General features: G+C 37.5%; 1 protein-coding gene across 11 annotated transcripts in view; it reads right to left on the reverse strand.

The window, feature by feature from the left end:
- TMTC2 (transmembrane O-mannosyltransferase targeting cadherins 2) overlaps positions 1-13,042 on the reverse strand; it is a 420,522-nt gene that overhangs the window by 50,296 nt on the left and 357,184 nt on the right. For 9 of the 11 annotated variants that reach the window (XM_055586702.1, XM_055586726.1, XM_055586696.1 and 6 more), the window contains exon 11: positions 5,865-5,928. In XM_055586702.1, the coding sequence (XP_055442677.1) occupies positions 5,865-5,928 (64 nt within the window). Of the gene's footprint in view, positions 1-4,362; positions 4,447-4,513; positions 4,767-5,864; positions 5,929-13,042 lie in introns of those variants that run through there. The other 2 variants (XM_055586748.1, XM_055586754.1) reach the window with 2 other exon arrangements.

Here is a 13,042-nt window from a genome sequence, read left to right on the forward strand (position 1 = left end):
TAGAAATATAATTCCTCATCATTAGAAATTACTCCCTTCAACTCTGGAATTGACTAAAAGCCAAACAGAACTGGGTGACTTTGTACTATGCAAATTCCCCATTATTCACATTTTAAAGAAAATTTAAAAACCCATAAATTAATGCAGAATTTGGCTTACTTTCCACAGGAGGAACAAAACAGTTTCATTTTAATGTTCCCTCTGGTCCTTAAGAGTCAGCAGTTTTTGATGTGCGTAAGTGGGAGAGAAGACAGAAAAGCATTGTCTCTTTAAAGTACTCTCTACAGAAAGATCAATTTTATCCATAAAAACGGAAAACTGAAAGTGGAAAAACCTAAAATGGCAATGTTGGTAGTTTTCCCACTACAAAAACATGTTTTCATATAAGAAGTTTGATTTTAGAGCAATCACTCCCAACAAAATAAAAATTAGGTATCATTTTTGTAATAGATGTATTTCTTTAGTCTAAATGTACACTTCAGTAAATGCCTATGTACTAAATATCCCTGATGAAAAAATAATATCAGAATCTAACATTTAAAATTATAGGTACCTGCTAATTTAGACTTCATCAGTACTCTTGCATGGAAAATCCCATGGACAGAGGAGCATGGTAGGCTCTGACAGTCCGTGGGGTCACAAAGAGTCTGACACAACTGAGCGACTTCACTCACTCACTCACTCACTATTTTAGCATTTGGGTCACTGGAAGTCTTTGAATATTAATACTCCTGAAAGTCAATCAATAATTTTAAAGCAAGTTGTATAGAAAAATAAATCTTTTGTAGAAGAGAAAACATAAAACAATTCAGCATGGAACATCATGAAGAAATGGAATAGGTATTTTACTAAGAAGGAAATCCACCCTGCAGATAATGAACAATCTTCTTAAAGCAAGTGGGTAGTACATGAGGGCTACAATTAAAAATGTTACTTTGCATAGTTATGATCTGATACAAACACTGTTGGAAAATTTACAGAGTTCCCCACATACAGCTACAGATTGTTGTAGTTGAAACTAAACAGAAAAAAATCCTTTATGAAAAGTGAGAGTAAGATTAGATTACCATATAGACAAGGAAAATAGAAGAGACAGTGAAAGCACTTAAATAGGAAATAAGAGTTGAGGTCTGTTTACCAAGTTCTCATATAAACAGGTAACTGAAATTTATTAAGTACAAAAATAACAAAGAATATTTCTATGACAAAAGGAATAAACAGCTATGAGCAAGATAGATGTCAGATGGATGTTTTAATTTAGATCACATGCTAAATGTTAATAATTCAGGCATGAGGCAGTTGTTTACATCGGTCTCTTCATTTCAGAATAGAAACCTGCATTATTGTCAAGGTCTGTATTTTATCAGTCTTGTCTTAGTGGCATCTTACTTGATTATGTACAGGAAACCAAACACAACTTGTAAAATAGATTAGAGAAAGATCACATATGTTGATCCATAAACTGTAACATCCTTTACTATTGCTAAATATAAACCTCATATCCTATCCAAGTCTATAAACTACTTAATTTATTGTTACCAGATAAGGGAAATAGCATTTGAATAAATGCATTTTTTTCAAAAGCAATTTGCAGCATGTTTATGAAGAAACTGTCTGGGATTTCATAAATGTGACTTTGAGTTAAATATTGATTTTATGATTTGGCCAGTCATTTAAAATAAATAATCTCATAAGTCAGGTTTAAATCATGTGGTACCCCACTGTCTTTTTCATTTTTGTGGTATGGTTAGAGGGTTCAGATAGCCCTTTTCTCACTAATCCCGTACAATGTGCTGAAAACGGCCAGCTGCCCAACCACTTAACAAAAATAAAAGTGACAGTCAAGGGACGGCTACTGGATGAATAAAGGTTGAACGTACCATCATTTAGTATGTATATTAAGAGTACTGTATCATTCTATTATTGATTCTATCAATCAATTCTATTAATCAAAGAAAAGAAGGAAGGAAGGATCAGAGGGAAGAAGGGAGGAAGTCAAACACAAAAAATCCTGATTCCTGTCTTCAGGGCACTTATAGTGATAAGTTTAAGGTCTTAAGTCCAATCCTTTTCTTAGCAATGTTACACAAAGACGCTCAACTTGGGCATGTGCAGAGCTGTGCTTCCTGCATATGTGTGTCCCCTTGCAACTCCTAATTCCCTTTTCCTGCTCCATTTTTCTTTAAAGCACTTACTGCCGTCAGACATATAATATACTTTATTTATCTGCTTCTGCTCTGTCGCCTCACCTCTAGACTATAAACTCCTAAGGAGCACAGACTCTTTTCAGTTTTGTTCACTGCTGTGTATCCAGTGTCTGGCACTTAACAGGTGCTCTCTAAATATTTAATAAATAAATGAGGAGACCATTATTTTTTTGTTGTTTTTCTAGACTTCTGGTGCATTTTCTAAGACACAATTTCATTTTTTTTTTCATCAAGCTTTGTTCATATACACACAGCAGCCTGGGCAACAATGTGATTCCACTTACTAGCTGTGATACTGGGTGAGTTATTCATTTCTCTCAACTTCAGCAGAACAAGGATCACAGAAGTATCTGTGGGTTGTTGCGAGAGATAAGTGAGAGAATTCACATGATGTACTTAACTTGGTGCTTGACACATAACAAGTGTTTAATAAATTTTAGTGCTACTTGTTACAACTACTGAATTATTTTCTTCTGTTGCAAACAGCTTACTGATTCTTAAATCACCTTATAGTTAATGAAACTGGGGACATTTAGATTCAAGAGCTAAGGTTACATGCAGCTGAGTCTCCTGAAAAAAGGCTACTTCCTGTGTGCACTGTTTTCAGGAAGCATTAATCCTTCTCTTGTTCCATACTGTATTTTAATTAATTGATTATGTTCAGTCTTCTCTGCTACACTGTATGGTTTTTTAGAGTATAAAATCTCTGTATTCTATCACAAAGCAGGCACTCTATAGATGTTTGTCCAATGGATGAGTTACTGTAAAGAAATGATTCCATTACTCGTAGTCACATCAATCACATCACACATGCACTATCATTACTTCTTGAAAATTACATTTCTCAATAGATGATGGAGATCTAGAGAGCACAGTGGAGGTTTTAGTGTTGGAGAGTGATGCAGACCAGTGTGGATGAGAATAAAAGCAATTGCATTCAGTAATGTACTGTGAATAAAAAAGTGCTCAGAAGATCGATACAAAACCAGTTCTTATACTCTCATAAATGGTTACTCTATTTCAATAGTAATGATCTAATTTCCATCCATCTTACTTTACAGAAGTGTGACTACTCAGGGAGAAATTCTAATAAAAAAATACTTGATAAAGATGAAAAGAACAGTTATTTGAAATGAGGACTGTGGAATAGGGACATGGCACATCAAGATTGTATATTGTCACCCTGCTTATTTAACTTGTATGCAGAGTACATCATGAGAAATGCTGGGCTGGATGAAGGACAAGCTGGAATCAAGAATCCTGGGAAAAATACTATTAACCCCAGACATTCAGATGACACCACCCTTATGGCAGAAAGTGAAGAAGAACTAAAGAGCCTCTTGATGAAAATGAAAGAGGAGAGTGAAAAAGTTGGCTTAAAACTCAACATTCAGAAAACGAAGATCATGGCATCTGGTCTCATCACTTCATAACAAACAGATGGGGAAACAGTGGAAACAGTGGCAGACTTTCTTTTTCGGGGCTCCAAAATCACTGCAGATGGTGACTGCAGCCATGAAATTAAAAGATGCTTGCTCCTTGGAAGAAAAGCTATGACCAACCTAGACAGCATATTAAAAAGCAAAGACATTACTTTGTCAACAAAGGTCTGTCTAATCAGAGCTATGGTTTTTCCAGTAGTCATGTATGGAAGTGAGAGTTGGACTATAAAGAAAGCTGAGCACTGAAGAATTGATGCTTTTGAACTATGGTGTTGGAGAAGACTCTTGAGAGTCCCTTGGACTGCAAGGAGATCCAACCAGTCCATCATAAAGGAAATAAGTCCTGAATATTCATTGGAAGGACTGATGTTGAAGCTGAAACTCCAACACTTTGGCCACCTTACACGAAGAGCTGACTCATTGGAAAAGACCCTGATGCTGGGAGGGATTGAAGGTGGGAGGAGAAAGGGACGACATGCCGGGGTCCAGCCCCGGTGGATCCAGGGAATTCGAAGTGGGGACGGCGTCGGCGAAAATCAAGAAACAACTGCTTAATTAAACGTTTATTAAGGATATAAAGAGTGGTGAAATAAGGATAGCTCAGCGAAGAAATTCAGTGAAGAAAAGAGGCTGAATAAAATTCCAAAGCAGGGAATTTACGTCACCTACGAAGGCCGCAGGCGTCCTCCCATCCTCCTGAAGGAGAGGAGACACTAAGGCCTCCCCGGTCAGATCTTAGAAGCCCAGGCAAAATTAGTAGGCTTGACAAGCTTCCCTGCCTCAGAGGAAAAGTTCAGCTAGAAGGTGAAAGAATGACATGGGGAGACCAAATTTCGGTGAACAAAAAAAAGGGCATACTTTATTTTCCAAAGTAGTTTTATACCTTAAGTTGTGCATAGAGGATAATGGGGGAAGGGGTAGAGTCATGCAAAGACAGCAGTTCCTGATCCTTATCGAAGCCAGGCTTTCAAACTTATCATATGCAAAAGTTTAGGTGATTTACATCATCTTCTGGCCAGGGGGCCTGTTAACATTTTAAGAAACTTATTTTTCTCTAAAGGCGATTATTCTAAAGTCAGGCACCAGCCTCCAAAAAGCATTGGATAAAGTTGCACTCCTATAGGGCAAACGGTGAGGTGGGCTCAATCAAGAAAAGAATTAACTCAAGGGTCCAAGGTTACAAACATTGAGGCTACTACTTACATTTCTATACACCCATTATATCAATCAATACACCGCCAAGGACACAGTAGGTAAGGGATATGGAGACTTAGCAGCAAACATTGGCCCAACAAGTGAAAAACCCTTCACCAATACAATTTCTAATCAATCTTTTAACTACTCAAAGGAATTTGTGTTTAGATAGTTTAGAACATCTCCTGCCTCTCACATGTTGCCGGAAAAAACCTATTCAGGCAGGCTAGAGGACTTCCAAAGGAGTTTGTAGGTTGAAACACTGTCACACCCAGGAATTATTAACTGGAGCTGTAAGCTAACTCTTTTTTCAGAGAGAGGTAGTGGGGGACAGCCCCCCGTAAAGTCAGAGGTGTAGGTGAAAGCACAAAGCAGAAAGTAGGCAGACTCTGGTTTTGGGGGTAGATGCTCGAGAATTTTCCAGGGAGACTCCTGAGGCTCGATCCCGCCTTTGCGTATGCCAAGCCTCCTTCCTCAAGACCTTTGCCAGGGGCGGAGCTCGCTCCCCGCAACGACAGAGGATGAGATGGTTGGATGGCATGACCAACTCAATGGACATGAATTTGAGTAGGCTCTGGGAGTTGGTGATGGACAGGGAGGCCTGGCGTGCTGCAGACCTTGGGGTTGCAGAGTCAAGACATGACTGAGCGACTGAACTGAACTGAACACAGCTTGAGGTTTGACCACATGCAAGAATCAGTGAGAGGTTAGGAAATCCAGAGGTATGTAATATCACAGCAAAAATACTTTCAAAGTACTTATGTTAATAGTCATCCAAATGCAGAATATTTAATAGTGCTAAAACCTGTATTCAAATAATAAAAATATACAGTGCTTTACACAGGATAGTAAACAGCAAAGTGACTGGCAGATTTTATGCTTGAATCAGCCATTTAGCATGTATTCAAAATAAGACATCAGAGAGAAAAAACTCCAGTATCACAAGGCTTCTATGTCTATAACTCTCACATGCTGTGAATCTATCTCTTTGTGTAATGCTTCTGATTAGGAAGGTACTTACATTAGGCCGCAGTCTGGCTGCCAGATCATAATACTTCTCAGCTGCTTCATTGAGGCTAGCCTGTCTGTTAAAGAGAAAAACATCAAACTGTATTAGTTACTTCAAATTTCAGACTGATGAACAGAATCATTATGCAGCAAAATAATATTAACTTTAAAAAAATCACAAAGTGAAAGTGCAAGTCACTCAGTCATGTCTGACTCTTTGTGACCCCATGGACTTTACAGTCCATGGAATTCTCCAGAATACTGGAGTGGGTAGCCTTTCCCTTCTCCAGGAGATCTTCCCAACCCAGGGACCAAACCCAGGTCTCCCACATTGCAGGCAGATTCTTTACCAGCTGAGCCACAAGCCATGTCAGTCAAATAATAAGCTGACTAAGTAGAAAAAGATAATTAAAAATTGAATGCATGCAATGTACTTCTGGAGCTTCCAGGGTGGCTCAGCAGTAAAAGAATCTGCAATTCAGGAGATGCGAGTTCAATCTCTGGATTGGGAGGATCCCTGAGAAGGAAGTGGAAACCCACTCCAGTATTCTTTCCTGGGAAATCCCAAGGACAGAGGAGCCTGAGGGATACAGTCCATGGGGTCACAGAAAGAGCCAGATATGACTCAGCGACTAAACAACAAATAATGTACTCTGTCATGATCTTTTAGGCATTGTAAATAATATCTCAGTATCTCAGCCTAATCCTATTCAGCAGATATTACTGTAAATTTACACATGAGACATTAGAAATGTCATTTTTCTTTTCCAAGACAAACAAGATCATATGTTACAGGGTTAAGATTCTCCTGCTTCAATACGATGTTCCAGAAAAACCCTTACTTTTAAAAATAAATTGTCAAGATTACTATCTAGCTGTTTTTGTTTTATGAAAATCATAAATGCTTGCAGTTTTTTTTTTTTTTTTTTAATCTGTATCTATCTATAAAGTTACTTTCTTTTCAATTCAGGAGAAGAAACTTTCAACGTCTGTAGTCTACCAAAAAAAAAAAAGTCAGCCTCTCCCTCTCTTTGCTCTCTGGCCACCAAGGATAGGCACTTGATGCAGCCTGAGCTAAAGGGACATTCTTGCTTAGGACCTCGATTCCTGAGCAAATGGTTGTAAGATGAAGAAACAGTTAGAATTGCTCACAATGGTGGAGGCAACAGGGCTATGTCCTTTCAGACTCTTCTGGCCAAGAATTGTAATGGATGTCCCGCTTCCTTCCAGGAAGAGCCTGAGGCTACCTTATTTCCTGCTGATTCAGGCTTCTAGCCTGTCTTGAATTCTGCAGTTCCCACAGCCTTCAAATAGCAACAGTTTTTCTTAATTACCACAAAATACCATGACTGTCACAGTTGACTGACACAAATAAGATGTACACTAAACTTTATAGATAAGTTTGTGCATTGCCTATTCTTGCAATTCACAGCAAACTCATTGCTTCAGCCAACTGGTTAATAGAAGAAATCAAATGTCTTAGAGTTTCCAGGAAGTCCAGTCAATAAGCCATCAAAATATGGTATGTTTGGGACTTCCATGGCAGTCCAGTGTTTAAGACTCTGCACTTCGAAGCAGGGTGCATGGGTTCAATCCCTGGTACAGGGACCTAAGAGATCACATCCCACGTGGTGCAGTCAAATAAATAAATAAAATATTAAAAACAAACAGAAAACAATACGTTTTATGATCATGCCATGCTGCTTTCAGAAAACCTTCCAGAATAGTAGATAATAAGGGTTAGAAGCCCTTGCAAGTTGCACTGTAGTCTGGTGAGCATACTTGTGGGGTACAAAAGAAACGCTATAGAAAAAAGACAAATTCAGCCTTAGATATATGTACAGCACAGTTATAACATGAACAATAGTAGTTAATGCCTTGAGGTCCTGCAATTAAATGGAGTTCTCTTGAAACTGTGACATAAAGAAGATTTTGAGATAAGAAGATTGCAAAGAGGCCAGGAATAAAGAAAATAAACAAAAATTAACCTTTTCAACTAGAAAGCTACTACTCTCTTTAAAAGAGAAGGCATACTGGGCATACCTATAAAATTGAATTTGCACTTTGGTCAGGCCACATAAAAACTATAAAGACATATATCATGCAACCATAAAAATTATGGGAATAAGTGAAGACAACATTTCTCCAGAGAGCAGGACATATTTTTCTAATTTTTAAAGGAAAAATAATTAGAAACATTGCTATTTTTAATGGGGTTATGAGAAAGTAAAAACCCTTGACTTAAGACTCTACGGGACTCATGACATGTTACAACGTGCTGCTGCAATTTATATTCTCATAAACGTTGAAGTTCAATTTCAATATGTCATGAAAAGTGCTTTAGCCTGGTATGAAACTGTAAAACTTCTCTCGCTAGGGTATTTAATGAGGGCTCCCTCAACCAAATTATAAGATCACTTTGGTTCAGACTCATTTGGAAATTTGAACCAGAATTCATTAGGTCATGCCCTGGAAAAGTTTTCTCCAGAGCAAAATAAATGGCATGGAGGTAGGAAATTAGAGTAACTTAATACCACAAAGAAGTAGGTCACTTTGAAGCAAGATAAACCAGTGTATGTCAAATATAGAAAGTATGGCTATCATTATTATGGACATTCAAAGTCATGAGGTAGATAAGGATCAAAAGTGGAACTAAGGAATTCTCTGGGTAAAATGCCTTTAAAATAATAATCGATGCAACTGAAAAAAGGTTTCTTCCCCTAAAAGGGTTATCAGTCTATCAAGCCTTCCCTGTCTTCAGTCTTTTGAATTCACAAAGGAAAAATCTAGATGACTTAGTCTATTAAGCCAGAAGTAGAATTAATGATATTCCATTTAATAAAAAATATAAATAGTAGAGATTATTATATTTGCTATATAATTGTGAAAATTAATTTTGACTCTTGGACTTTGCTTCTAATATTAAATGGCTTTTACTGACTAGTTATAAGGCATTTATGGCAACACATGTAAAACTGTGGGGGAAACAGCTGCATCAGCTCTACCCACTCAATCTTCATGTATATGCTTGTTATACTCTCTACAAAGAAAACTCATGAGGAGCTGTCCAGTGTCTACTTTATGGTGTAAGCTATACTGCATACTCCCCTCTGCAAGAAGCATCCAGGGAGTACTTAATAAATCTTAATTGCTAAAATGATTAAATCATTAATCAACATTTGAAAATTGAGGAAATTAGCAATATTCTGCTAATTGCTTAGGGGATTCTAGTAAATATTGTCTAGAAACTTAACCACTGTTGTTAAAGACTGATTACAGATTCCCAGGATTACTGGGATCAAACTATTTAAAGAAGCTGATAAAATATATTTTTCCTGTATACCCATATTTTTTCTTTGTTCACTATTTCTTTTCTGGGACTCTAAATTCTCTATCATTTATAAAATTCCAGGAATTGATTACTGCATTTTCCAGTTACATCAGTACCATGAACTGACTGCTATTATTAACCACATTTCAAAGACGATTAAAATTAGGTTTAGAGAAGTTGACATCCCCCAAGTTAACACAGCTGGTAAATGGTTGAGCTCGAAATCAAGGACTCTAAAGCAAAATATCTGAACCACAAGGTCAGGCAGATATCTCTGTAAGCATCAGACATATCAAAAGGACATGTGATACATTGTTCTGTGGCAGATGACCTCACTAGTTCCCACATCAAATACTAAGAAAGGAATAAAACATGTTATTTGATTATTATGATATAAAAGCAATGATTTAAATGTAAGAAATGAGATTCGAAACAGTGAAAATATGGAGAACATTTGCAATGACAGGTTTTACTTCCTGAGTGACCCTAACTCCCAAATTACCAGACACAGTTGAGCAAAGAACAGTTTGAGAATGATGAAATGCATGATATGATGTTTTGCACCATGAACTTCACCCTCTCCCAAAAATGGGGGAGGCAAGGAACTAGGGAATGAGAAAAAGCAAGAACAGCGTTTCTTACCCCCACGATCTCCTATTTTTGGCGGCAGGGGTGTGTGAGATCACAATTAGACAGAAAACGGAACCCTAAGTTTCCTATTATGTCCAAGTAGAAGACTCAGAATGTGTCACAGGAAAGCACACCAGGTCCGGACGCGTGACTGTCCTCATCTGACCCGCCGCCGTAAGCCTGTATGATGCTCCCTGTGCACGTGTGTGCAGATTTGTCCAGCTCTTTGTGCCCATGGACAGCCGCCCACCAAACTCTTCCATCCATGGAATTTTTCAGGCAAGAATACTAGAGTGAGTTGTCATTTCCTCCTCCAAGGGATATTCCCCACCCAGGGACTGAACCCCCGTCTCCTGAGTCTCCTGCATTGGCACGTGGATTCTTTACCACCGAGCCACCAGGAAAGTACACTATGTCCCTTATCTAGAGAATAAAGAGTTCATCACTACGCCAACAATAGACATCAACTGCAGACTCATACAGAGGCTCCTTTCTTACTATTAACTCCTGCCCATCAGATATGTAAGGCCCTCTTTCTCTGACCTGTGGCCTCTGGGGGCCAGAAAAGATAGGAGGTAGAAAAAGCCAGATGGTATTTGCAAACTCGACTATGAAGTAAACCTTGACTTCTGAAGAAATCACTGGATTGAGCTAATTGTATTTTTGGTCTTTAGGTTCAGTTTTTCTGCCATCAGTGAAAAGACAGGCTCGGAGTTGAAACAGATAGTAACAAAAGTCACAAACAAATGTCATCATTTGATTACTATGGAATTCTATTTTTGCACAAGGGACTATGAAGCTTACATGCTAAAAATAAAGAAATAAATTTCACATTATAATTCTTCTCTCTGATATTATTTTATGACAGAAAAGTGTCTTTTAGAACACAGGTTTAGGACTCAATATTCTGACAAGATATGTATAAAAGAAATCTGGGGATCGATTATGTGATGAAACAACAACTTAACATGTCCTGTAAAATGTTTGAGGAGAATCTAATTAAAGAATTATTTATAATTACCTACATTTTTATGTATTCTGTGAAAGTTGGTAAATTTAAAATGACTTCTTTGAGAATACAGAAAATAAAAACTCAAGTAGCATTTAGAAGACTCTCTTTAACTACAATTATTAATGCTTGTGAATGGCCAATTTTGAATTAAAATTATTTAATGTGGATAATTATCACTATTTGACTCATATAAAAGACAATATTTTATTAGTCTTGGTGATCATGTTCAAGAATAAATTATGAGCTTTTTTTTTTTAACTAGAGAGCTGTTTGTTCCCTGTATCATGAAAGTAGAGTGAAACAGTAGCTGAGGTTTCCTGGGTTTTTGCCAACTTGCTAAACTTACATTTAGCTTTAAGTTACTCAAAGCAGAGCCACATTTTAATTCTAGTTGATCAATGTATAGTAGGAATAGATGTAGAACTAAAATAAACAAGGATATAAAAATGTATGGAAAATCTTAAAATAGCAAAATCAGAGTCACATATATGTAAAAATAATGGAGCAGAAAAAATCCTTGCAATGAAACTCCTAGAATAAACTGTTAATGATCATCAAGGATTCTCAAATGAAAACTCTCAGTCAAGAAACCAAAAGTGGCCTCATGGTCTGTAGGCATCCATCTCAATGCTAAACATCAAGGAGAGAGAGGCAAAGCGGAAATGTAGCAGTAACAGAAGAAAAGACTTTGTTGATGTTTTAGTTTTACAAAATAATTCCTTAAAGTCAGGCATTTCTTGATGTCCTATAAGAGTGTCAGCCCATTCTTTAATGGCCTCAAATCTTTCAGGGCTGCTTAGGACAGGTTAAGCCTGTATCTGTAAAGATTACACAATAAAAAGAGAGGAAATGAGGAAATGTGTATTGGTAATGTCCACTATAATATTCCCATATAGTACTTCTATTCAAGGTGTAATGCTTGGGTGGAGAGACTGGGTTGAGAGGGATGATAAAAGGACATGCAAGCTAGAACTTCCTTATAGGAGAGGTCCAAGAACCAATATCATAAGCATGGGACTTTCTCTGGAAGGGTAAAACCTCAGGTACCACCTCCACATCCTAACTAGAACACGCGGTGGAACAAGATCTCTAGTGATTCATGACTCACACATACTTTAATGTCTGAAAGGCATGGAGAAGGAAGATGCCTACCTTCCTTCAACCTCATCTGCCATGCCTCTTTTAACAGTTTTTTTTTTTTTTTTTTAATTTCTTGGCCCTATTGTATTTTTTTTTTAACTTTTTGGCTGTGAGGCATGTGTGATCTCAGTTCCCTGATCATGGCTTGAACCTGTGAACTCTGTGATGTAAGCATGGAGTCTTAACCACTGGACCAGCAGTGGAGTCCCTGACACGTCCCTCTGCTTTAAAGACCTTACAACCCATTACAACCTAGTTGAAACAAGCCCCTCCTGACCAAAATTGGCCAGAAAAGTACAATTTATAAATGGAAAACCCAGTAACTTTTCAAGTGGTCTCTGATAATTTGCTAAGGTATTAAAGAAGAAAGCATATGACCCAGAGGGCCTTGGAGATATTTCCAACATCCAACATATGTGTGCATGTATGTGTGTGTGGGTACTCATAATCTGCTCTGAGAAAATAATCTTTGTTCCTTTATCCCTTAAGAACTTCAATTTTATGTCACTTCCAGTAAAATTATTTGAGAATGAAAACCAAAAGATAACAATTTTTTCTCAAATATTCACTCTGCTCTCTAAAAATCAGGGAAACATTGGGAACCCGTTGGTACGTGTAGTTCTGCCTTTCTTACTTAGGAAGCAGTGACAACTTGGACCCTCAAACCTGGAAAAAAGGGAACTGCAGTTATCTCAGCAGTATGACACTATCCTAAGATGATATGTCTAAAAACTTAACATCTCTAAGTACAAATTTGGAGTTCACTCTCCTATGACTATAAATCTATTTTATAAAATGTATCATAAAGGGTAATTTAATAATATTGGGAGAATCTTGCTATTTAGGATTTACATATTTGAAAATCTGTTACTCCCTGTAAATCCTTTTTCCATCACTAAATTCAGGAGTCACAGCTTCTAGGTAATTGCTCAGTTATAAAGATGTGAGGGAGCCAATAGGACACAGTGAAAACAGTATTAAACCTGGCCAGAATATGCTAAGCATAAACCCCAGCTTTACCAACCGTGGGAAATAACAACTAACATTGAGCCTCAGCATCTTCATCTGTAAAATGGGA

This window comes from Bubalus kerabau, chromosome 1, assembly GCF_029407905.1.
Source record: "Bubalus kerabau isolate K-KA32 ecotype Philippines breed swamp buffalo chromosome 1, PCC_UOA_SB_1v2, whole genome shotgun sequence".
Taxonomy (NCBI): domain Eukaryota; kingdom Metazoa; phylum Chordata; class Mammalia; order Artiodactyla; family Bovidae; genus Bubalus; species Bubalus kerabau.